Source organism: Stegodyphus dumicola, chromosome 3 (assembly GCF_044657685.1).
Source record: "Stegodyphus dumicola isolate Sdum_Otavi_A_Nest chromosome 3, ASM4465768v1".
In the NCBI taxonomy this organism is placed as follows: Eukaryota; Metazoa; Arthropoda; class Arachnida; order Araneae; family Eresidae; genus Stegodyphus; species Stegodyphus dumicola.
Genome location: NC_140770.1, coordinates 212,285,231 through 212,312,719, shown reverse-complemented (window position 1 = coordinate 212,312,719; position 27,489 = coordinate 212,285,231). Strand labels below are relative to the sequence as shown.

Genomic DNA, 27,489 nt, shown 5'->3' with positions numbered 1-27,489 from the left:
GATGATGCGTCTTTCTGAAGGCCACTAGATGGCATCCTGTGTCCATTACTTTTGAAATGAACACAGTTTTAGGTTCCTGACCTTGAGTTTGATATATTCTACTTCACTTCGGTATTTTACTCATCAGTTTTTTTTTTTGGGGGGGGCGAAGGGAAAGCGTAAACAGAGGCGGGCTCTTTAAATTGCTGCGTGCTAATGAAAACATTCTTGTATCTGATTTATATCCAATTCCTTTTTTTATTCTATTTTTTCCCTCTGCTATGTACGGTCTTTTAGGGTTACTGTGTGGAGTATTTTTACGTTTTGCATTGCCTTCAGATATATTTCCGTTCCTTCTTTTTTTATTTAGGAAAGCCTCACCTCCAGTCTATTATAGCGGGAAGGCACTATTTATCAGAGGAAGAATACCCTAGTATGGTTAGTGAACGATTTACTAACGCAATTGAGAGTACCGATTCATTTTCTAAAGAGTTAAAAAGTGATACATTTTCTAAGAGTTACAAAGTGATACTTCTCTGCGCTTCGAGATTTACCACACACGTTTTCATTTTAAATTTTGTTACTTCTTACTGTAAATAGTCTTTATTGTGCTCTTTTGATTAATTTTAAACTTTATTGATGGATTTTATCAATTAAAACTTTGGAATAATTTGAATAGCGCTTCCGAAAATTATTTCAGAAGATGAGCAATTTTGTAAGTACATTTTCGTGTAAAATAAAGAAAAAAATGTTTTAAGGGCTCAAGTAATAATTTAAAATGATACCAAAAATTATGATGCTAGAAGCGAAACTTTTGGTTTTCTGATTTTTGTTATAAAATTAGGCTTAGCGATGCAAAACCTCCATCCTGTACGGTGACTGCCTTTGATTCTCTTCCGTTCCGCAAGAGCGTCTAAAACAAAGGTGCGCCGTTGCGAAAAGGTTAAAATCGATATTTATTCAAAATCTATGGTTTTTTTTTGGCCCAATTTTAAATGGCTAACTGAAATTGAAACAAAGTTGTCTGCAGATTTAATAATTTATAATTTTTTTTACATAATCTGGTGACTTTATTTTACTCTAAAAATTTATCATATTAAATGAATTGTTAATCACGATAAGCCTTGTATGTCTGCGCATGCAATTGGAAGGAACTTCGGCTACAATACCCAGATGATATAAATTGTGAATAACATTACGAAACATCTACTGTGTTTGGATACAAAATATTCTTTAAATTATATTCAAATCATGAAAAATTACTACATTTGAATGAAAGACAAAAAATATTTTTATAACTTTTTTATTACAATTACATTACTGTATCTTTATGCAACCATAGCTGAAGCAGTAGATGATTCACTGCAAAAGAGAAAAAGTTTACATTAGCTGTATAAAAATTCTTTGTAATTATACATTACATCAAATTTAGTTACATGAAAAATATAGATAAAAGCACTTTGATTAGCTATTATTCATATATATCTGGAAATGTCTTTGGTTTAGCATTAATTGAAATAACACATTCTTTATTCTTTACATGAACATATGGTTTTTGGTACTTAACTGTCTTATCTCCCAATCAAGAAATCTGAAAAATTGGGAAGTTTTCATGTTGTACAGTGATGCCATTTCAAAAGAGCTCCAAACTGACTTATATAGTGAATGATTCAGGTTATTGAACTATTTGTAGTACACCTCTGATGTAAAATACATTGGTATTTAGTTAGATATTATAAATTTTGCTCTTAGGCTAATTTTATTTTGTAATTTTCTTAGAATTTTATACTAAGAAAATCCTGAATAGGAAAAAAAAAGCTCTTATTTATTGAATACTTTTAAATACAATGGAAATTTAATTAATAATTAGTGTACATAATATTTATCTGGATAAACTTAGTAATGTCCCATAAAATGAAGTAATATAAATATTGACTGAAACACTGGTTGAATCTTCATATAAAAACCTACAAATGTCTTCAGTATATAAGACAACTTAGATAAAATTTAACAAGAAAAATTAGTCTGAAATCACTAGAGGTGGAGGAACAGAATATGCACAATTTAAGTTTTATTCATTCAATAAAGTTCCATTTATTACTAGAAAACACTTTTTTAAATAAAGGCTAAAATTAAAAAGTTAGCAGTTTTGTATGTTAATGGAGAAGCCCAACTTTGGCAGTCATTTGGTACAATTAATAGTTCTCTATTTCGAATGGAAAATATTTGGCAATCACTTCTAAAATAATCTCAAAGGCTTTTTATAACCCAAGCTACAACTTTCTGCTGTGACATTAGGTATGATTTTAAATAGTGGACTGCTGTGGCCCTGAACACAAATATGCTATTTGACAGGTGAAATTTATCAATGCAAAGGATGTAAGAAATGCCACAGATTTTTGAAGGTGTTAAATACAATAATGAAAATGATGATACAACCATATTTAAAATGAGTGCAAACAAAATTATCTATATGGAAGTGAACATTTTAGTCATTCCAGGTACTTATGTATTATCTTGTCAACCATGAAACTGTTGCCAAACAGTGTGATTTAGTGAAGCATGATGTAGCCAACACAATTATAACAGTGCTTTGGTTTGATGCAACCCCAACTGATTTCCGATAAGCCACATTTTGTTTTTATAAAAAAGCTTATAAATTAGCTGTTGCTGTTATAATTTGCTGTTTTTTACCTTGCATTTTAAAATAAATACAGTCAAATACCAAAAACCCGCCAACTCCTGAAATCCATGTTGCCTCTCAGAATATAAACATTCAGTTTATAGGTTCCGGAAACAGCAACATTGAGTATGAAATATCGAAGGAAAAAATACTTACCGAATATTAATGAGTCAAAACGATTATTGATATAAAAACCTTAAAAAATAAGATAAGTTTTTTTCCCTCTAATCTGCATTGTGGTACAAGTTCACAATTCACGTTGTTTTGTTATTTCATTTCACAAGATTGTTTAGTACTGCCTTTTTTTTATCCGGATATTTTGTGGATAAATTATGAATATTTTTAATTTCAGCCATTTTAATACAAGGACAGATAAGAAATGCACTCCTGATTTTACTGCTTCCAACGTTGAAAACGTAAACACGTTGCATTGACGGTAATGCAAAAAGTGGAAATTCTGCAAAAGATGGAAGCAGTGCTTCTCCTCGATTTATAGCAGAACAGTATGGAATTGCGACACGATTGTGTACGATATACGGAAAAATAAAGAAAAGCTGTTGAAATTTTACAGCAACAGTGATTTTAACACCGGAAATCTTTGCATGAGGCAAAATCGGCAAACCTCGATGCTGTGTACATATAATAAATACAATGAATAATATAATCAATTTATATGTAATAATAATTTAATTAAATATATCTAATACGCATTATTCATTTTGCACTTTTAGTCCGAATATTATGCTTTATCTTTTCTGTCCTGAAATCCGCACAACCTCTGGTCCCAAGCTTTGCGGATTTCTGGAATTCTACTGTAATTACAATTTGGTACCTGACTTCTACAAAACAGCAAGCAATGGGTTATTTCAAAGTTATGGGATTAACTATAAAATTAGTGAAATTTGATGAACACAATATTGTCATCTGCATGTGGCAGATAAAACGGCATTTTTACTCATAGCATTCTAAACACAGCTTCCAGTAAAATAAGATGACTTAAAGAGAAATCTAGGAAAGCCTTTTAAAAAAGCACTAAAATGAATTCTGTCGAGTTCAGATTGTTTATTAAATAAACAGATGCCAGATCAAAATAGTGCAAAAACGACTTGCCCTATTTTGATGGGATCTCCACCAACTTTCACAGCCATGAAATAAACACGCAGGTACCCATTTTCATAGGCAAAAACCATAATAGGATAAATGTATTAATAAAAAGTGTAAAAGAAACAAATTATTTATAAAGAAGCGAATTTTCAGTCACTTTTAGCAACAGCTGGTACAAATTTGAAAATAGTTTTTTAAGGGGAAAAATACAGTACATTCCAAAGAAGTTGATAATATTGCAAATGCTTTCTTCAGTATTACCTGATTGTTGTGATAAGTTTCTATCTAATATAATGCTCACTAGTTCAAAAAGTATATTAAAAATATACATTATTACTGTATTATAGGCATTATTTTAGTTGCATTATGCTAGCAAAGAAGCTTTCAGAATAGAGAATGTCAAGGTAATGAATAACTAATCAAAATGCACTCTTTGCAGTCAGAGAGGCAGATTTTAAGTAACATATTACAGCTCCAAGAACTATGTCCAAGACTGTGTTGTTGCAGCACGAACAACACAATCAATCAAATGACAGGCAGAGGACTATACAGAATAGTCTTTCACATATACAAGCAATGAAAGACTTGATGTAAATCCCAGTTATTAATTAAGCACATTAGTCTTAATTGGGCAAGCAGAATTCCAAACTATCCTGCCATTGCTTCGTTATTCAACATCTTCTGCTTTACAGTGAGAGCTGTTTAAACCTGAACTGGTAAGAACAAAAGCTGGTCCCTTGGCAATTTTATGATGAAGTAGCGCAGAGAAAAACCATTTACAAGATAAAACTCTCTACTTTATAAACGAAAAAACTTCACTAACATTAACAAGAATTTTCAAAATATAACACAGGTTTAACAAAATTTTAATTTTGTACATAGTATAAACAAGACAGAAGTCAAAACAATAAATCTTCAGCATAGCTGAAATAATGCTTTTAGTGTCACTCAAACATACAATATCTCGTTTGATAAACATTTACAACAACATCACGGATTGGAAATAAAATGCATCTTCTAATTATGCACCTATTCCTATACAGTGGGAGTTTGTTAACTTCGCTTAAAGGTTCTCAGAAAAAGAGATCCAATAATAAGACAAGACAATTATCCAATAATAAGACAAGACAAAAAATCTACTTTAAAAGTGTTTCACAGAAGAAAAATTTCCTAGCATGTGTAACTCCAGAAAATATACCATGGTATCCAAAATTAGACATATTAAAAACACTAAAAACTTACTTTAATAATAAAATGAAGCAGAAAATATGCAGTGGGAAGTAAACTTTAAAAATATGAACTACACTTTTTAAAGTAAACAATTCATTTTCAGAGGTAGGTTCAACCAGAATAAATGCTCTTATAGAGTCCATTATGGCTTGATTATTAAGTCACTTAACAAACTCTGCATTCTCTTCTAAGGTATCATCTTTTTCTTCTTTTCGGATAGTTTTTATTATGCCACTGCTACTGTTTTCCACAGACTTCCAACTCTTAACCTACACTTACATAATCAGAAAAGTTATTTTATCACATTAAAATTTCTCAAATTCAAGAAAAAGCTGTATCAATATCATCACATTCTTTAAGAATATTTCTTTGGTGTGCATGAATTTAGCATGGTGAAAGCAATTACTAATTATGCTTCACATGCGGCATAACAATCATTTATAGTTGTTAGCAGAACAATATTGTAATTTTCACCACAATCTAAAGAAAAAATTATTTGTTGCAGATTCAGTGATTCAAGCTTTGCAGCGGCAAACATTCAGCCTGCATGGAACTCAATTCAGAAAAGTTATTGTGGAAATAATCCACAAACTCCGTTATCCACAAACAAGATGCTTTTCCTTCAAAAACTGCCCATTTACTGAAGATGTCTCATGCCATCCATTCTTTTGTATTGGATACATAAGCAACTAGCAGTCTTCGTTCCTTTAAAACACAGTGGATTCAAGACTTCCCAATCACTAACTCAAGAATAATAATATGAAATATAAATCCCATTCTAGAACAAACTAAAGCTGTAATCCTCTGCTTACTGCTTTTACCTTCTATGCAAGTACCCTTTTAAAATGTAATGTTTTGTTTGGCAAGAGTTCATAAAAGAAATGCAGTTTTGTTCACATTAAAAATATCTTTCAGCAGTTAAGTAGAGAAAAGCCCTAGCAGTTTCCAACCAAAATCAGTGCATACATCTTTGTTTATATCAGAGCTTTGGCCATATACAGTATGATAAGAAATACTGTATCTTGACTTAAATCGAGAAAGCCACCCATCACTGCATTTAAAACCTTCAATAATCTTTCGTCTTGCCAATTCACTGGCTTTTGTCAGCAATAGCGGTACACTTATTCGAAAATTTCAAGATATAGCCTCTTGAGACGTAGCATTACAGCTTTTTCTAGATCTCCTGGGGACATATTTCTCATGTGTTTCTTCCTTCCTCTAGCAGATTTAGATTTTTCCCATGAATCTAAAATTGATTTTTTTCCCAAATAAGTTAGCAAGGTATTTTTTTTTTTTTTAAATTCCATAGTCAGCTGCTTACTTTGTTTTATATTCGCAGTTTTCCACTTTCTTAAATTTCTATACCTTTGTCTCCAAAGTTATAGTTTTGTACTTCCCACGTGTAAGACATCTTGAATTTTTACATGTTCACACCACACAGTGAGGAAGAAATTTTACAGCATTATTATTATTATTATTATTATTATTATTTGTTTGCACTGCAGGCATAACTGACACAGGTCTTTAGAATCTGCAGTAAAGACAGGTTTTTCTGAAATTCTAAGCAAATTGATAACAAATAAACAAATGATTCTCCCCCTCTTTATTCATAAAGGTTTTTGAATGAAGCCAAGGAAATGTGTTAGGCCAGGGAGCTTTGTCCATTAAGCACGGATAACAGGTGGACATTAGGACAACAAGCCACTAATGTTTAGCAAAAATGCAATAGTCTAGAAATGCAGGCATGTGCCTCCTTACACAGAAAAGAAACACAAATGATTTTGACACACAAACTATTAAATATAGAATACATTATCTCCATTAAACAAGGAAAAAAATTTTTTTGTCAAATTTTTAATTCAAATTAAGCAAATTTGATAAAAATTTAGTTCAAATTATTGATCGTCTACTATACATATAATTTAACCCTGTATGGAATAGCATTATTCATCTTCATTCAACTAGTGTAATATTAATTTCCTTTTTAGTTTTGCTTGAGTGGCAACAGCTGTAAAACGCTATTAAGTTGGTAGAATAAACTTGTTTGGTTGTGTTCAAATTTTTGAGACATTATTTAGGTAGAAATGAGTTGACGAATGCACAAAATGGTGTACATTTACAGTCGCATCTAACATTTGGTGACCCTCAGTACGTGTTTAAATATATAAGAGGTGAGTACTTTATATAAAAAATAATTAATTGAATTTTGGTTTTGGTTTGCAATGGAGCATAATGAGAAATCAAAAATAAAACTTCCCAAACTTGAACTAATGAAATTTAGCGGTGAAGTTAAAGAATGGCTATGTTTCTGGAGTCAGTTTAAATGAATTCACGATCATAAAGAAATGGAATTGGAAGACAAATTCCAATATTTAATACAATGTATGTCGCCAGGTACAAGAGCGAAAGAGATTATCGATAGCTATCCACCTACCGCAGAAAATTATTCAAAAGTGATTGAAAGCCTCAAAAGCAAGATTTGGCCGTGAGGCATTGTTAGTGGAATACTATGTTCGCATACCTGCCAACCTCTAAAGATAAAAATTCAGATTTCTTCCCCAAATTCAGAAGATTTCTCCAAAATTCAGAAGAACACAAAGAATTAAAATCATGCTTTGATATTTAAAAAAAAAAAAAATTATACAAATAGAAAAAAGAAAATTGTACTTACATTAGTAAATCTCAATTAAGTAGTAACTAAAAAATTTATTAGGAAACATAAAACAAGAACTTAATGTTAACACAAAAAAATTATTGCAATGAATTTAGAGAGCATTTTTTGGCTTTAGCCAAAAATTCTCTTGGAAACAATTAGTTTCCTCATAACATTTAGCAATTAAAATGTTTTCTAGAGTTTTTGGTGAAATTGAAGAACGAAACATAGTTTTGTTTTTCTTCACAACACTGAAGACTCTCTCACACTCAGCATTACTGTGTGGAATTACGGGAATAGCACATAAAATTCTTGCTAGTCTATCATATTTTGGTGTTCCATCAGCTCTTTTTATTCTTTTTAAGGTAGCAACGAGGACATCAAGTCTATCTTCTCCAGAACTGGCAAAGTCTTCAAACTGTGCAGCAGAAAATTGGTTCTGTAGTTCATCTAAAGCATCATTATGGCATTCATTTTCTTTAATTGTTAACAAAAATGGAAATTTATCAATAAAGAAACGAATCTTTTCAAAAGATGAATTTTCAATTTGTTTCAAATTTGCCACTTCAGCATTTAAAAGAACTTCATTTTGCAAAGGAAACTTCCTTACAATGTAATCACAGGAGGAAAAGTATTTTCTGACACATTGAAAAAATTATTTTTTCTCATGATCTTTCAAAGAATTTACAAGTCCTGGTTTGATATTTCTGAGCAATCTTGGAGTCCGGAAACATCCGTCTGAAAAGTTGACCGGTGCAGCGCTTAGCGGCACGTTGTGTTCGATGAGGAATGCAGTAAACAAACACTCTGCCAAAATGACATCGGCATCCGAATTCGTAGCCGAATTTGAAAAAAAAAAAAAAAAAATCACCAACCTTCTTTGACGTTGTCGAAGCCGAAGCATTAACTTCATGCTTATTAGACTTAACATTCTTCACAATGTCGCTTCTTCCATCGTGACTTATTATGAAGTCACACACGCACACGTTGCAAAATGCACTTATTTCCTTTGAAGGATTCTTTAATTGTTCGGCTTTGTAGGCAGCCGAAAATATTGAGAATACGGTTTTTTTTTTAACTCATTTCGTAACAACGACGTATTAAGAAAATTTGTAGCATGTGGGAAAAAAAAAAAAAAAAAAAAAAAAAACCAGAATGCGACAATCCACGCTCGCTGAATCCAAGCTGAGTAATTCCACAAGTTCAGCGCATTGGATTGGCTGGTTTAGCGGCGAGTTAGTTGGGAGAAACCACAGGTTACTGGATTTGAAGTAGTCGGTAGTTGGCGGTAAAACACAATGCAATCGGCGAAAATCGCTGAATTGGCGAAAAATTCTAAAATTTCGACAAAAATCACTAAAAATACTTGAAAAAGGAAAAATATCATAAAAAATGGATTACGATCGTAAAATCGTAAAGATAAACGCATTTTCGTAAAAATTACGAAAAATTCGTAAAAGTTGGCAGGTATGTGTTCGTGAACTATTAACTTTAGTTGTTAAAAATGCTACCAAATCAAGGCTTAGTATCACTCAATTAAATGATAAACTTGAATCCCACCTCAGATCTTTAGAATCCATTGGGATGACATCAGACAAATATTCTGCAATGCTCTTCCCCCTTGTGGAGTCATGTATTCCAGAAGACACGTTGAGAGTTTGGTTGAGAAACTCAGTAAATGAAGAGAAATCATATAGTGCAAGGCTGAGCCAACTTTTAAATTTTCTAAGGGCTGAGGTCGATGAGGAAGAAAGAATAACTCTAGCAAAGTCAGGTATGAAGCAAAGTGATCCATATAGAAGTTTAAACAACAACAATGTTGTAAATTGTATTTTCTGTGAAAAATCTCATCAAAGCAAAGACTGCTACAAAGCACAAAGTTTAAGTCATGATGAAAAATTGAAAATTATGAAGATGTTGAAAGTTGCTTTACGTTTTTGAAAACAAACCATCGAGCTAAAAATTAAGTAAGTTAAAGTTCTGCGCATGTTTTGTAGTAGGAAGCATTACATTGTTTGTTGTCCAGAATTTAAGCAGAAATCAAGAGTTCCTGTCAAGTTCAATCAAGAAAATTGTGAAATTAGCACTCTTTCTTGAACAGGCACTTCAAGAAGAATTTTGCTTCAAACTTTAGTGGTTGCTATTCAACCATGGACGCTTATAAGAGATAGACTAACCCAGTAGGTGGGGAGTGCGTCACCGACATGTCGGCAAGAAAGAGTAAGGACGATCTGATTTACTTTAACACTCAAACATATGACGTTTGTATCACATAATTATTAAATGTGATACGTTGTATAGTGATGATATTATGAAAGCCACAGTTTTTTTAATAGGATTTAATATATCTCATTAAAGCACTTTTTACTGCATTTCGCACATTTTTTTCATGCCTAATTCTTTACAAACATCTTTACTTTGGTAAAACGGTAAAAACTCTAAGCACAAATTTATGAACTTAATTTTGCGTAAAAATAAAGTAAAATTAAATAAGATTGATAACATGCGATGCTTTGAAATAAATAAGGTAAAATTAAACAAGATCTGATAATTTTTTTTTAAATTTAATGAACATTTTCAGGCACTGATTTTCCAAATTATAATAACATTACAAAACGATCATATTTATTTGATTATATGATCATTAAATTATTAACATTAAAGTGGATTAGTTATTTTAATAACTCACAAAGTTTTCTGAGCGTAATGAAGGAAAAAAAAAAGATAAAATCTAGATGCACTCAGATTTTATATTATGCCCAAAAGGAACCTTTTTTTAAAGTTTTGTGTGTTACCTATATTTATTGAATATCACGTTCTTCGCCCGTAAACCACATTATATTTGAAAACAGCATATCTTTAGAATTTCCGCACTGGAGATAAAACTGTTATTTTCCGTACAGTTCTCGCTCTGAACTCATTGAGTTTGTTAGTCAAAAATTCGTTTAAGTTTTACAAAATATGAAATAGATTAAAACAAATTCGAGATTCGGCCGTCCAGATGCCCATGTTCGGGTGGAGGATTACATTATTCAAAATTTGATGGCTCTAGATACTGCACAGTGCGAGAAACATACATGTATTCATGCAGATTCTTCATTATTTAATTTCTTTACATATAATACAGGGCGATAATATTTGGTAACAACAATTTGCAAGGAGACACGGACATTTATAGTAAAACAGCGCAAAATGCCGCTTCGAAACTAACAGCCTTTCTAGGCTACCGCCCCTTTGGGCTAATAAATTAAATTAACAGTAAATAAAAAAAATCTTATGCAGAACTAAAAATAAATTTAAAAAATAATCACTATAAAATACAAGCAAAATTAATTATTATGGTTTAATACAATTTTAATATTAGAATTAAATGTATAAAAATTTTTAAGTGTTTATCACTATGATATATTATGAAATATAATTGAAAAAAATTCCTTTTTAGAAATTCTGCTATAATACTCATCTATAATTTTAAAAACGCAGCACAATTTAGAATTTTAAACAAAACTTTCAAAAATTAGTTTTTAAATATTTTAGTATTTTTTACTTATTTACACCAATAAAAAGCAAAAAAATTGCAAGAGAAAATTGCTTGTTTGAAATTTTTTATTAGTTCAGATTTAAACTATCATTTTCTAAAATAAATGGTTACAAATTTCCCTTACAGCATAGGAAAAGGTAAAAAAATATCCAGCCCTGAAAGTATGCAATAGCTTTATAATTATTTGGAATGTTAATTATGCTTGATAAATATGCTAAATTTTTAAAAATCAATCTCAATTTCAAAAATAAAAAAATGTAGAAATTCTCATTTTAAAAATGAGGCGCTACATCCAGCTTTTTCTTGAAAATTATACACACTGCAATAGGCAACCAATGTTAAATTTCTACAAGTCGTCTCTACTCCTCCGTATGTGATCAAGGTGACAGCCGGCAACGCCTCAGACGAGGGAGAAAACCTGTTTGGGTTAGTCTATTTCTTATAAGGTCCATGCATTCAACATGAAGGAAAGAAACTTCATCTTCGAGCGTTGATAGATACTGAACCTGAATATTCCTATGTTTTAAAATCAACAATAGAATCTCTAGGAATAAGATCAGAAGCTCATAAAAAATTAACACATATTGTGTTTGGAGGAAGGACATCTGATCTGAGTCATCAATGTTATAAAATAAATGTTGAGAATCTGCATACTGGTTATACCTGCAAGATTCCTGTGTTAGATCAGCCTATAATTTGTGCATCTATACCTAGTATACAGAAAGGACCTTGGATATCAGAATTAGCTGGGAAGGGAAATTCATATCACAGATGTTAATTGTGTCAACCCACAGATTGATCTTTTGATAGGCTTAGACTTTGCAGAAAATATTTATAAAGAAAAGATAAAGAAATTAAGTTTAGGCATTTTTGCCATGGAAACACTGCTCGGATGGGTGTTGATGGGAAAATCGCCAACATTTGGAGGTGAAAATTCTATTGCTGCTGAGATTACCTCCCTCTTGATTCACAATCAAGATATCAGATGCCTCTGGGAATTAGAAGCAATTGGGCAATACATATTCCTTTGAACTGAAATCTAGAAGTGAAATTGAGAAGGTCATAAAATATAATTTTATGGCAAATCTAAGAGATGAAGAGGCTGATTATTTAAAATGTTTAAAAGATCAAGAAAAAAGAAGTACCAAAAGATGTTAAGAACGAAATGTCCTTTTTGAAGAAGTTTAGGAATGATCCAAACCTGGATGAGAATAAAATTTTAAGAGATTTTATTTTAGATAAGAAATGTAAAGGAAAATATAAAAATGGTGAAATTCCGACTTATGAAGAAACAGATATTGCAGTGTCAAGTGATGATGAAAAAGATATGAAAAGGCAAGAATTGTTTGAACGTAAGTATATTTTCCGATTTGAAGAGCCGGATTCAAAATTCATTAAACTATATCCAAGGATGATTGAAGATTCTGATTGAAGATGTTTTAATAATAAAAGAAGGAAGAAGCATGAAGAATATGTTAAAAGAAAAAAAAATGAAGAAAGAGCAGAAAAGAGAAGATCTAAAACATTTGAAAGATTTAATGAGAAAAGAACTTGAAGACAAATTTTTAAATTTGAAAGAAGTGCCTGGTCAAAATGAATTAAACCTTAATGAAGATGATACTGAAAGTGATTTTGAACCTGAAACACTTGACCAGAAAACAAAAGAGCTTTTTAATGATGATTATTATGCTATTCAAGAAGAAAAATGTCCAAAATTTCCATGTGATGAGGAAGTCGATAATGAAGATTGGGACCATTGAATTGGATCAATTAAAAGTGATGAGTGTGGTGAAAAACAACTTGAAGAAAATGCTTCTGAAACATCAGGTGTTGAGATTACAAATTCCAAAATTTATTCTAAATCAGTTTCAGAGAGAAATGATTGAGTCAACTCACACAGAAAGGATAAAGGTTAGAAAGAACTCCTTGTTTGATAAAATAATTTTTAAAGCTAAACCAGTTTTCGATCCAGATGGTAAAATGTTGAATGACTATTTGAATGAGTGCTATAGATTAGATGATGAAGTGATCGAGCCATAAAGATGCCTTCTAGATTCAAGGACTTTTGAGCTTAAAATAAACTTTTAAGTGAACTTTAAAATAGATTTTTAAATGAACTTTAAAATAAATGTTTTAAGTGAACTTCAAAATGGACTTTTAGGTTATATTTTAGATTAATTAAATATTTGTTTTGATAAAAATCCTGTTATCAAAAGGTGGGAGTATGTAAAGTATAGCATTGTTCATCTACATTCAACCAGTGTAATATTAATTTCCTTTTTAGTTTTGCTTGAGTGGCAACAGCTGTAAAACGTTATTAAGATGGTAGAATAAACTTGTTTGGTTGTGTTTAAATTTTTGAGAGATTATTTAGGTAGAAATGAGTTGATGAATGGACAAATGGTGAACATTTACTGTCGTAGCTAACAAATCCCACTCAACTTATGCTAACAGACAACTTTGTGGAATCAATTTATCATGAAGTTATTTTCAGGCCATGAAATAAGAAAAATCAGCTGTGTCTTTTGAGGACTGGAAGCATGCATCTTCCTATGTTATTTGAACATAATAAGTACTTACACCATGACAGCATGTAATGGGAGAATACAATAATTCTTTATAACCTGTACAAGTTTAAAAACTGTAGCTCTGTTACGGCTTGAAATTTTCTTACAAAATTAATTATAGTAAATAATAAACAAATTCAATACTTACTACTTCCAGTTTGGGGGAAGTACTCTCTTGGCCTTAAAATATCTAGCTAATCTGTGTATGCGGCTTTCAATCAAAATGAGACGAAACTTTGAATCTTTATCTTTCCTATTTCTCTCTAAATGCTTGCGCACAGCAACAGCCTTCTTAATAAGATGATAAAGATCTTCAGGGAGATCTGGAGCATAACCTTTCGCTTTTAAAATTCTCAGGATCTTGTTACCAGTGACCCAACGTACTTGAGCAACTCCGTGTGAATCCCTTAAAATGACACCTAAAATTTAAAAATTATATTTATTTAATTAAGAATTTCACTCTACTCCTAAATTAATTACAAAAATTCTATTTCAGATTTAGGAATTTTTCTATACTTTCTTATTATTTTAACTAAAAGTTAATATTTAATTTAAACTAAAAGTTATTATTTAATTATTTTCTGCTTCATGACACAATGGTGAAAAACACTTGATGATGGCCTACTTAAATAAACATTCATAGTTCCAGTGGTGAAAAAGAAGATTGAAATTTATAGGTATGCATTATATAAGCCAGCTATAAAAATTAGATTTCTACATGGTCCTAAATGCTGTTTCTTTCTTTCTTTTTTAAAAAAAAGGCATACCTGAAGAACTTAAAAACTTTTACTATCAGTTAACATGAAAAATTCATATTCATCTTTTGTTACAGATTCAGGCATATCATTGAATTGTTTCATCTTGACCATTACTGTTACTCTAATCCATAAATAAATAATCATACTCCATTCCATCTAGACTGTTAAACATACTGCACGTTTAAATGACTTTTTGATTTATGTTCCGTTTAATTTCATTCCATGTGTTTACTATCCACTCGCACATTATTCCTAGACTGGCATTATGCATTTAGGCTCATTTTGTAAATATTTTTTCACCTTACATCCATCTATTTCACTGTAATTTTAAATTTTCTTTGAATGGTTAATTGATACACACATCAAGAGGCTGAACTAATGGCATTAATCCACCTGGAATAACAGCCATGTCTACATTACACTCTTTCAACAGTTTCTTCGTATAATCCACTGGGTGGGATTTGAACATATCAAACTAAAACAAAAGACTTCCTGGATTCTTTAAGGTAACGGGATGCTTTTACCAAACATTTTTTACCCACAATTTCACATCCTTTCTTGTGAAACATGAATAAATGGGCCATTTTCAAATTTTGCTTATGTATGCTGTCCAAGAAAGAAAAAAAATTCAAGACAAATTAATATTTGAAGTTTAATTTGAGCAATGTATTGCATAAAGATGACTATAAATATATTTCTACAATTTAAAATATAAAAAATCAATTAAAAATTTTACAGATTGCAAATAAACCAAAATTCCTGGAATACTTGATGTTCAATCCTTTAGGCATTTCATTTCAATATCACGTATTTTTCAGCAAAATTAATGTTTGTAGTAGTTATTTTTTGCTTATTATAAAATCTCCAGCTAATATACTTCAGATTTCAGAACTTACTTGCAAAACAATTTTTAGCACTTCCACCAACAAGGTATAGCAATTCAGTTGAAAACTGGCACTTTTCCACATTAGTGAACATATGATTACAGATTTTTACGTGTACATGATTTGTTTCTCTAGCTATTGAAAATTCTTCCAAAATACACGTTTCCATTTGTAAATATTTAATATGCTTACTATTTTTAATCTGCCTTGATGAAAAAGATGCTAAAGCCGGAAAATAAAAGCAGAAAAATGACTGCCATCGTATCTAACACAATTCATGTTCAACCATCGTAACGCATCTGATGCAATATTACTAGCAACTGCTGAACTAGGGATACCAAAGTTGCTTATTAAATTTTATTAAATACCAATAAATGTTAAATGTCTTCTATATGGAATAAATTCTGTTATACTGATATTTAACAAACTCCTAACCTTCCCTTAGTCACTAATAAGTCACTTTCATTTTTGCGACTGTTTATAAAACATCTGGTAATAAATGCACAACCAGACTGAAAAGAGAGGTAGAAGTATGTTGCAGTCACAGAGTAGAAATAAATAACTACTGTTGTACTCTAGGCATTTCTTGCAAAATTAGCACACACTGAGCAAATTTTAAAGAGTCTGCATAATCAAAGTTCTTCTACAGCCTATATTTATACAATAACCTTTTATAAAAAATTTTTGCCTTTTTCACTACTGATGAGAATGAAAAAAGCCAAAAGCAAGTAATCATAAAAATTTCAACTTACCAATTTGAGATGGGGTAAGACCTTTCTTAGCAAGTTTGCATAACTGTTCTGTTACATCTTCTGAAGATAACTTTAACCACTATATGCAAAAATGTTCCAGTATTTCAGATTTGTTTAAAATATCTTCATAAGATTTTAACAAATAATTTTCCAAACATTAAACGTATACTGGGTTATCCAGAAAGTTCAGCAGTTTTTCAAAACAAAGAGCATTTCTTCTAGTTATTTTAGATACTCAGTTATCAGGATTGGTTTTAGAAGTGTATGTATATGTGTGTGTACACTATACTTACATATATACATGAGCACATCCATACAATTTTAACCCGGTCCCCCAATAACATAACAGTAGTACTTATTTTATTACTACTAAGAAGTGACCTTGATTGAAGCAGACATTGAATATGTTCTTTTCTGCTGACACTGAATAATTCTAGTAGTGCTGTAGCATACCGTTTGCTTGAGTATAGCGGTAAGAGTAGAAAACTCAAAACTTTTTTTCCCGTCTTAATTTGGTTTTTGTTTTAAAAAACAAATAAATGCTAGTTATACTATTAAAATCTGCACTATATATAGACAAAGTGCTATTTCTGATGACAGTTCAAATGTGATTTGAGAAGTTTAAGCATGGAAATTCAGCTTTGAATATCCTGCTTACTCTGAATGATCTATCTTCTGTAAACAAGGACATACTAAAAGAAGCTATTACTGGAAAATCCACATTATACAATTCGGAAATTCTCAAAAAAATTAAATGTTCTAAAAAGTACAGTGTATGTACTTTTTAGAATTGTATTGTATGATCATTAAGAATATTTGGGTATATAAATTGTTCCATTGTATGGGTACCATATACTCTGACAGAGAATATGCTTGCTGGAGTTTTTGCACAATTCTTCGTCAAAAAGAAATAAAAGCTCTTTTTTTAAAGAGTTTATTACTGGATATGTTAATTAACTAAGCAAGGAGTTATGGGAATGTGCCTACAGGGAGAAATGCCTTATTAGAAGACTTTTAAGGGAAACTGGCTCATATGCTTGTTACATATGGGAAAAACCACAAAAACTAACCATGCAGCATGTTTACTGGGTTGCAAATATGAACCGAACTACCAGTGTTCAATGACTTTATCACAAGGCTGCTGGGAAACCCATTACTGGAGAAGAGAAGTATATATAATACAAGAATGCTACATGAAAAAGATCACAAGGAAGCCAACAAAAACTGTTACATCCCAATAAAATATAGCTTTGTTTACAATGGGATGGTTTGGTTTATAGAAAAGCATTTGAGAGCTATATGCCTATGGACAGGGATGTCTTGTAAGGTAAACTGGCTTGTATAAATGCAACAATGGCGAAAATCATGCAGTTAGCCCATTCACTGAGATTCAAACCCTGAACTGAATTACCAGTGTTCAGAGAATTTACCTCTTGGCTGGTGGCAGGCTTTTTATAACGAGACTACAAAGGAATTATATGTTATATACTACCAATTATTATATTATTACCACTATTATTTATATTATTGCTACCAAATCAAAATACTTTAGAAGAGTAAGGTAGTTTTAAAAGCAGAAACTGAAGCACACAGAATTGACCAATTAAAAAGGTGCTGTCTTTCCATTATTACAATGCTGGGTCTCACATTTCAATGAATATCAAACAGACTTATTAAATATAGCTGGCATGTAACCTCCCATATCCATCAGACCTTGCCCCCTTGGATTTTCATTTCTTTAAGTCACTGTAAAATTCCTCGAGAGGCCTAAAATTCACTTCTTTGGGGCAATCAAACAGCACCTTAACACTCAAATAGTACCTCCTTTATAAGATGGCAAAAAGTCATAGCTCGAAAGGGTACTTTTCTTATATGTTTATACAGTACAAAGTCCGTAATCAGGACTCGTCGGGACTTCGGTGATTCAGGATTAGGGTTTTTTCTGGATTATAGATCAATTTAAATTTGGCAAGACGGCATGCAGAAATTATACAATTAAAAATATGAAACCGTAATTTATGAAATAAAGAGCAATTATGATCTAAAGGGTATCAAAGTTTACAAAAAAAAAATAACTTAATATTTATATGTTTACTTTATTAAACATTTCTTTCAATGTAAGTTGTTTAAGTTACTTCATTTTTTGCACTAATACTTTCTCTTAATTCTATAAACAGATATAATTTCTTGTTTAGTTACAAAGTTCAAACACTGTAATTGCTGTGTTGAGAATACCGACTAACTTGTCCATCGAAATTTTTTCATTTTCAATAACCTCTCTGTCACTTTCTTCACTATCGCAAGTGCGCATGCGTAAAGCCTACAAAAAAAAGTTTGTGGCTTTGAGGTCTGGATTATAGATCATTTTGGATAATGGACGTCCGGATTACGGACTTTGTATTGTACTGATTTATTTATATTTATCATCAAAAACTGCAGAACTTTTAAGCTAACCCAATACATTATAACTATAAATGAAAAAAATACATATTTTTTAAAATACATGGCAAGTTTTGTTCATTTCAAAATATATTACAAAAAAAGTAATATAGAAATGCATTAAGAATTCATGTGAAAGTTTAAGCAAAAAAACTACATATAGAACTTTGACCAGTTTCTTTAATCACACACATAAGATAATTTCCATACATGTATGATCAATGTGCACTACTCTATTAGCAATACCAGGGGTAGGTTTTGGTTATCAAATTACAAAACATCACTAAATGTCTTATTAATGGAAATTTACCATATGAAATTTTAAGACTTTTAATAATAAGCACTGGTTACAAGATTACTTGGCACATTTCTGAGGTGTTTCTGTAGGAAAAGCATCCTACACTTAATAAAAAATTTATTATACATTTTAGCAAACACATTAAACTGCAAGACAGAAAAGTACCCTACTGTTTCTTTTGACTGCTATACTTGAAAAGGGAGAAAGCAGGGATCCCGTACTTTAAAAACATGCCAGGCTATCCTCATAATTTACTACATATGAAATCTTCAAAGGATCAATATCATAAGTTGATAAAGATATGAAAAAAGGTATTCTAATTATAACAAGTTAATGCAGTTATTTAAACATATTAGAAGTAATGCATATCATTTCTTCATTATGAGAACATGTGCCAGTGTTGTTATTCAAATTCTGAGCAAAGATGTTATAAATAGACAAAATATATACAGAACAGAAAATTATAAATATGTCTTGCTACATAAAAGAAAACCGTCTGCAATAATGATTCTACATCAGAAGCACAAATCATTGATATTGTGAAAAATGACATGGAAATCATACAAATAATCAAGAAAGCACTTTCAAAGAAAATTTCTATGAATTTGCTTTGAAATATGTATTAATTTATAATATGTATAAATATGCTTCTATGAATGTGTAAAACATATAAAACAACCATACACTCAAATTTAATTTCGTTTTTATCATGAAGTAAAACATACTGCATAAAATATATATAACTACTCTAAATCCTCTCCCATGGCACATTGTGAACAGTTACAGTGTAACATAGTCCATTAACTCTTTAAAATCCAGAGCCTTCGCTAAGCTGTATCCTCAAAATAACCAAACCGCCCGAAATACTTTTCCAGTTTCACAGCAATTTCCTCCCCTCCCCATCCATTAACGCAGAAAATAGGTGTGAAGATTTCCAATTACATTCTTTGTACTTTCTAACAAAGATTCCATTAGCCTTTGACCCTGTTCGTTATAAAACTATTCTGAAGGTCAGATTAACAAGCCTTTCCGGCGTTGTTATGATCACGACTGAGATTTTGTTTATTTCCATTATTTTTATAGGAATAAATATAATCCTATTTTAAATAAATATAATCCTTAAATTTTTAAACTGCTCTTTTTTTGCTGTTTAAAGCTTAAAAGCACACTGTACCACAAAAGAATCAACAATGAAATGTCGCAATCAAACAAAAGATAAAAAAAAGAAACTCTTAGGACAAGCTGTCTGCAGTAAACTGATTCAATGCATTTGGGGGAAGTGCACCTGCTGGTGCATACCTTAGGGAGAGAGAAGAAAAGAAGATTACAATCTCAGCCGTTTTCGGGCGGTTCTGGTTGTTTCAAGGTAGGGCCATGTCGGGCGGATTGGATGTGAAGGAGTTATTGGATGTGAAGGATCTATAGCATACCTGCCAACTTTTACGAATATTTCATCATTTTTACGAAAATGCGTTTGTCTTTACGATCGTAATCCATTTTTATGATTTTTTTCTTTTTTCAAGTGTTTTTAGTGATTTTTGTCGAAATTTTAGAATTTGTCGCCAATTCAGCGATTTTCGCCAATTGCATGGTGTTTTACCACCAACTACCGACTACTTCGAATCCAGTAACCTGCGGTTTATCCCAATTCGCCGCTTAACCAGCCAATCCAATGCGCTGAACTTGTTTCTCCCACTCTTTTCTTTGTGGGCGCCAGATTATTTTTTTCGCGTTCACTTCAGCAGCAAGGGAATTACTCAGCTTGGACTCAGCGAGCGTTGATTTTCGCATTCTGTTCTTTTTGTTTGCACGTGCTACGAATTTTCTTAACCGTATTCTCAATATTTTCGGCCTGCCCACAAAGCCGAATTTCCAACAATTAAAGAATCCTTCAAAGGAAATAACTATGCATTTTGCAACGTGTGCGTGTGTGACTTCACAATAAGTCACGGTGGAAGAAGCGACATTATGAAGCATGTTAAGTCTAAAAAGCATGAAGTTAATGCTTCGGCTTCAACAATGTCAAAAAAAGTGGGTGATTTTTTTTCAAATTCGGCTACGAATTCGGATGCCGATGTCATTTTGGCAAAGTGTTTGTTTACTGCATTCCTCATCGAACACAACATGCGGCTAAGCGCCGCCGGTCAACTTTTCAGACGGATGTTTCCCCGACTCCATGATTGCTCAGAAATATGCTTGTGCTCGCACGAAAACATCTTCTATTGTGAACGAAATTGCTTGCGATGCACAAAGTAAAACGATAGCTGCACTCCAGAATTCAGCATTTTCAGTGTCAATCGATGGCAGCAACGACAGCGATTGGAAGCTTTACCCCATCGTTGTCACACATTTCTGTGATGTTTCTAATGAAATGAAAACTCATCTTTTGCATCTTCCATTGTTAAATGGAGACGCTACGGGGGAAAACATTGCTTCCTTGGTAATTAATGAGTTGAAACAACTTAACATCCCAATATCAAACTGCATTTCATTTTTTGCAGATAATGCTCATGTCATGGTGGGTGACAAAAAGGATGTAGCCTCTTTCCTCAAAAAAGAACAAAATGAATTAATTGTTATTGGATGCCCATGCCACTTAATTTGGCAGCAGAAAAAGCTGCAGCTGCTATTAAATATTGACCAGCTTCTGATTGATGTGTTTTTCTATCTGGAAAAAAGTGTAAAAAGGAAAGAAAACCTAAAGAATTTCCAAGAACTGTGCTCTGGTGAAACGAGAAAAATTCTGAAACATCTATGCACGAGATGGTTATCCTTAGGCAGAGCGCTAGGAAGGTTTATTGAACAGTGGGATGCATTGCTAAAATATTTGCACAAAGAGACCAAAACGAAACCCCAGATCCCATCAAATTTGTCGGCATATAAGATTCCGAAAACCAACTTTGCTTCTAATCAAAATGCTTTAAAAGGGAAAAGCCAACACACAGAATCAAACCCTTTAAAAAGAAAATGATTAGAAGACTCCTCAAAGGTCAACTTTGTTAAAGAAGTTGAAGGGAAGGAGAAACGATCTTCTATTAGCCGGGAGGAAAGGATTTTCTATCTTCTTTCTTCGGATTTGAACAAAGCATATTGTAGTTTTGTGTTAAGTACCATTAAGATTTTTGAAAGTGTAAATACCTTTCTACAATCAGCTTCGCCAAAATCTCCCCTGCTTATCCAAATTCTTAATGATCTTTTGAAAGAACTTTAGACTAAGTTTGTAACACCGTCCGTTGTGAAAAACAGTGTGTTGATTCGTGTTGCGTATAATAGTTTGGCAAATCAAAAGGATGACAATGATCTTATAATTGGAAATCAAACCAGGGAACTTGTAAATTCTTTGAAAGATCATGAGAAAAAATAATTTTTTCAATGTGTTAGAAAGTACTTTTCCTCAGCCTATGAATTACATTGTAAGGAAGTTTCCTTTGAAAAATGAAGTTCTTTTAAATGCTGAAGTGGCAGATTTGAAACAAATTGAAAATTCATCTTTTGAAAAGATTCTTTTTTTATTGATAAATTTCCATTTTTGTTAAAAATTAAAGAAAATGAATGCCATAATGATGCTTTAGATGAACTACAGAACCAATTTTCTGCTGCACAGTTTGAAGACTTTGCCAGTTCTGGAGAAGATAGACTTGATGTCCTCGTTGGTACCTTAAAAAGAATAAAAAGAGCTGATGGAACACCAAAATATGATAGACTAGCAAGAGTTTTGTGTGCTATTCTCGTTATTCCACACAGTAATGCTGAGTGTGAGAGAGTCTTCAGTGTTGTGAAGAAAAACAAAACTATGTTTCGTTCTTCAATTTCACCAAAAACTCTAGAAAACATTTTAATTGCTAAATGTTATGAGGAAAGTAATTGTTATGACAAGAAATTTTGCAAAGAATTTTTGGCTAAAGCCAAAAAATGCACTCTAAATTCATAATAATTTTTTTGTGTAACATTAAGTTCCTGTTTTATGTTTCCTAATAAATTTTTTAATTATTACTACTTAATTCAGATCTACTAATGTAAGTACAATTTTCTTTTTTCTATTTGTATAAATTGTTATTTTTTTAATATCAAAGCATGATATTAATTCTTCGTGTTCTTCTGAATTTAGGAGAGAAATCTTCTGAATTTTTATCTTTAGAGGTTGGCAGGTATGCTATAGAAGGCCAAATCTGGTGGTCTCTTTATTATAGAGGCACCTAATGGGTGGGCCACCGTCACACAGAGGATTGTCACTCCATAACCTCCCAATGTACATGGAATTTTTACTAACACCTCACAGCTGCAGTTCAGACTTTCATTCAGACAGCACTGCAAATTTTAACTGATTTATTAATGAGATTGTGATTTGAATTTATAGTATATATATATATATATTTAACTATCAGTGATGCATTACATGTTAGTATGCATCATCCCCACGCAAAATTTTACACAGAATCTAAAAGTAATTCTTTTGTCTTTTGCTGAAATTTCATTGTAGATATATACATCTAAAATCATCTTTCTTTTGTCATGTTTAAATCGAAAATTTTTTACTCCACTGTCATTTTGATTTCGCAAAAGGGTTTCATTTGTTTTTCTAAATCTGACGAAACGATAACATGTAATGACATTTCCCGTTTTGCAACGACATATATTTTTCATTTATCAACAATGCATTACGAACATGCTAAGGGAATGTTTTATAGCAGTTTACTTTTACCATTGATTTTTTTTAGTAATGGGTTCAAGAAAAAGTAAGTGCATATCTAAAGACCTACAGAAGGAATACCCATTTATTTAAAAACTATAAGTGATTTCTATGTGCGGTGCAATATGTGTTCTTCAAAATTTTTAATAAACCATAGTGGATGTACAGATATTAAACTTCATATAAATAGTAATAAACATAAAATATCAAACTCTGCTGCTGCATGTAGCTCATCATTAAAGAATTTCTTCAAACAGGAGAAAATGGGTGATAAGGAAGTAAACAGGTAAGCAATTCCTTTTTCTTTGAAAAATTTGAAAAAAAAAAAAAAAAAACTGAGTTTCAATATTGTGATTAGTCAATTTTAAACATGGAAGCTTTAGACAAACTGAAGCAGAAACGAACGAATGAACGCAGTAGCGTTACGAAATTAATTACAAAAATAGAAGCTTTGTTGTCAGAAAATATCGAAAACACAAACATTGAGGAATTGCAGGAGATGAATGAAACAATTATCGAAAGAGAAAACACGTTGAAAATGTTGAATTAACTAATCGAAACTCAGTTAAAAGATGCCAAAGAATTTGAAAAAGATATTACTGCAAGTGATAAATACAATGAACAAATTATGTCTGCAAAGTTTAGAATTAAAATATGATTAAATAAATGTAATGAAAATTTGTCTGTGAAAAATGCATCAGACACAAATTCTTTGAACACTTCTGTTTCTGAAATAAATGTATCATCATCGGCTATAAAATTGCCAAAGTTAAATATACCAAAATTCTCAGGAGATGCAGGAAAATGGTTAGAATTTTTTAACAGTTTTCAAGCTGCGATTGATCAGAACAAAGCGTTAACCAAGATTGAAAAATTCGTATACTTGAAATCATTACTGATAGGGCAAGCATATAATTTCGTTGAAGGATTTCAATTAACCGAACACAATTACGATTCGTGCTTAGAACTTTTAAAAGAACGCTTTGGAAAACCTGAAAAAATTATAAAATCACATATGAATAATCTTTTGGACATAGAACCAGTTAAAAATTCTTATAACTTAAATGCACTAAGAAGATTACATGACGCTTGTGAAATAAACATTCGAAGCTTAAGTAATTTAGGAGTAACTTCAGGTTCGTACGGACACTTGTTAAATCCGATATTGTTGAAATTATTACCTCATGATTTGATTCTCAAATATCATCGAAAGCGTGATCTAAAAGAGGAATCTGATGTTACAGGTTTAATTGCTTTTTTGAAAAACGAAATTGAATGCCGCGAACAAGCGTACGCAGTTAACAAACCGGAACCAAAACTCGTTCCATTGAACGGAAAGAATAAACACTTCGACAAACACAAAAGTAATTATAAATACACAAACAATAAATGCATCAGATGCAAATTCTTTGAACACTTCTGTTTCTGAAATAAATGTATCATCATCGGCTATAAAATTGCCAAAGTTAAATATACCAAAATTCTCAGGAGATGCAGGAAAATGGTTAGAATTTTTTAACAGTTTTCAAGCTGCGATTGATCAGAACAAAGCGTTAACCAAGATTGAAAAATTCGTATACTTGAAATCATTACTGATAGGGCAAGCATATAATTTCGTTGAAGGATTTCAATTAACCGAACACAATTACGATTCGTGCTTAGAACTTTTAAAAACTATAAGTGATTTCTATGTGCGGTGCAATATGTGTTCTTCAAAATTTTTAATAAACCATAGTGGATGTACAGATATTAAACTTCATATAAATAGTAATAAACATAAAATATCAAACTCTGCTGCTGCATGTAGCTCATCATTAAAGAATTTCTTCAAACAGGAGAAAATGGGTGATAAGGAAGTAAACAGGTAAGCAATTCCTTTTTCTTTGAAAAATTTGAAAAAAAAAAAAAAAAAAACTGAGTTTCAATATTGTGATTAGTCAATTTTAAACATGGAAGCTTTAGACAAACTGAAGCAGAAACGAACGAATGAACGCAGTAGCGTTACGAAATTAATTACAAAAATAGAACTCTAAAGTTAACCCCTCATCGGCGGCAGAATTATTAGCTCCTGTAAAAGAAGAAAACTATATTTTTTGCAAAAATAACACACATAATAGTGAAAAGTGTAATAGAAAAACGAAATGTACTGCGAATACAAGATCGTTGTTATGTTTGTCTTGCTCAAGGTCATCGATTTTCTGATTGTTCTGAGAAAAACTCTTGTGTATACTCCCACAAAAAACATAATGCAACCCTTTGTTACAAAAATGAGAAAAAACCGGAAGCATCGCAATCAAAAGGTGTAGAAAATTCAGCGTGCAATCACATTGGCATCGTTAGGAATAAAATATTTTTACAGACAGCAACAGTAGAACTTAAAAGTAGGTCACGCAATAAATTAGTTCGTTGTTTATTTGACAGTGTTAGTCAACCCTCGTATATTCAGAAACGTCTGTCTAAACAACTGGGATTAAAAGTCGTGGGAAGGGAAGAAATATCCTCCAGAAAATATTCGGGAGTTCTTAAAAGATAGGGGAATAATTTTAGAGGATGTTGATCACTAATCTTTAGATGACAACAACATATCTTTACTCATTAGAGCTGATAATTATTGGAAATTAGTAAAAGACAAAATTGAACGTTTGAACTCTGGAACAGTGGAACAATGGAAACCAAAATGGATTGGATTTTAATGGGAAAATTATCTGATCATATCTACGACAAGGAAAATGTGACTAATGCCGTCGCAGTGACTTCTTTATTAATTCACACATCGAAGATTGAAAATTTGTGGAAATTAGATTTATTGGGGATTTAAGACCCTGTTGAAACAAAATGTAGAAAGGAAATGGAAATTGCCGCATTGAAACATTTTAACGAAACTGTTACCTTTAAAGAGGGAAGATATGAGGTTCAGTTGCCTTGGGTAACAGAAAAGGACTGTTTAAGTCAAAATTTCGATACTGCTAGACAGCGTTTAAACAGTACGACACACTGGTTGATACAAAAGGGCAAATTCAAGGATTACGAAAATGTTTTCACATATTGGTTAAATGAAGGAATTATAGAGAAAGTTCCTGAACACGAAATGAATAATCAGTGTCACTATTTACCACATAAAGGAGTATTCAAAGAAACTTCGACCACGAAATTGCGACCGGTTTTTGATGCTTCCTGTAAAAAAATTCGCGCTCACTTAATGATTGCCTAGAAAAGGATCCAAATTTGCTGGAACAAATTATTCCTATAATTTTAAGATTTCGCAAGAATAGAATAGGAGTTATTTCAGACATAAGAAAGGCTTTTTTGCAAATGTCAGTGAATAAGAGTGATCGAGATTTCTTACGATTTTCATGGTGGAAAGACTTTGACAAGAAGGAACTTAGAGATTTTAGACATAAACGCGTTGTTTTTGGATTGAATTGCAGTCCCTTTTTATTGGCTGCTGTATTAAGCCATCACATTGATCTAAATTCGTCTAAATATCCTGAAACAGCGGAAAATTTAAAAGAATCATTCTACGTAGATAATTGCATCACATCTGTTCCTGATGAAGAGACACTTACGTGATTCATCAAGGAATCGAAACAAATATTAGATTCTGTGTCGTTCGATTTGAGAGGGTGGGAGCACACATCTCTTTTGAAATCTAAACACAGTATAGAACCTACTCCTGTATTGGGAATTTTATGGGATAAGGAAGATGATAGCCTTTTCTGTGAGGTGAAGACTGATACTAACAAACCAGTGAATCTTACTAGAAGAAATATATTGTCTGCGGTACATCGCATTTTCAACCCCATGGGTTTTCTCTGCCCTATAACGCTAATACCTAAACTACTCATACAAAAGACATGGTTGTTAAAAATTGGTTGGGATACAAATATACCCGAAGACTTAGGAAAAGAGTT

General features: G+C 31.7%; 1 protein-coding gene and 1 pseudogene across 1 annotated transcript in view; one reads left to right on the top strand and one right to left on the bottom strand.

Annotated features, from left to right (window-relative positions):
* Positions 1-1,266: 1,266 nt before the first annotated feature.
* Positions 1,267-27,489, bottom strand: part of RpS13 (ribosomal protein S13) — a 35,126-nt gene continuing 8,903 nt past the window's right edge. The window contains exons 3-5 of the mRNA XM_035364734.2: positions 16,152-16,230; positions 13,906-14,176; positions 1,267-1,341 (exon numbers count right to left, since the gene is read on the bottom strand). Coding sequence (XP_035220625.1) covers positions 1,308-1,341; positions 13,906-14,176; positions 16,152-16,230 — 384 coding nt within the window. The 3' untranslated portion in view covers positions 1,267-1,307. The remainder of the gene's footprint in view (positions 1,342-13,905; positions 14,177-16,151; positions 16,231-27,489) is intronic.
* LOC146998267 (small nucleolar RNA SNORD36) lies at positions 12,799-12,876 on the top strand (annotated as a pseudogene).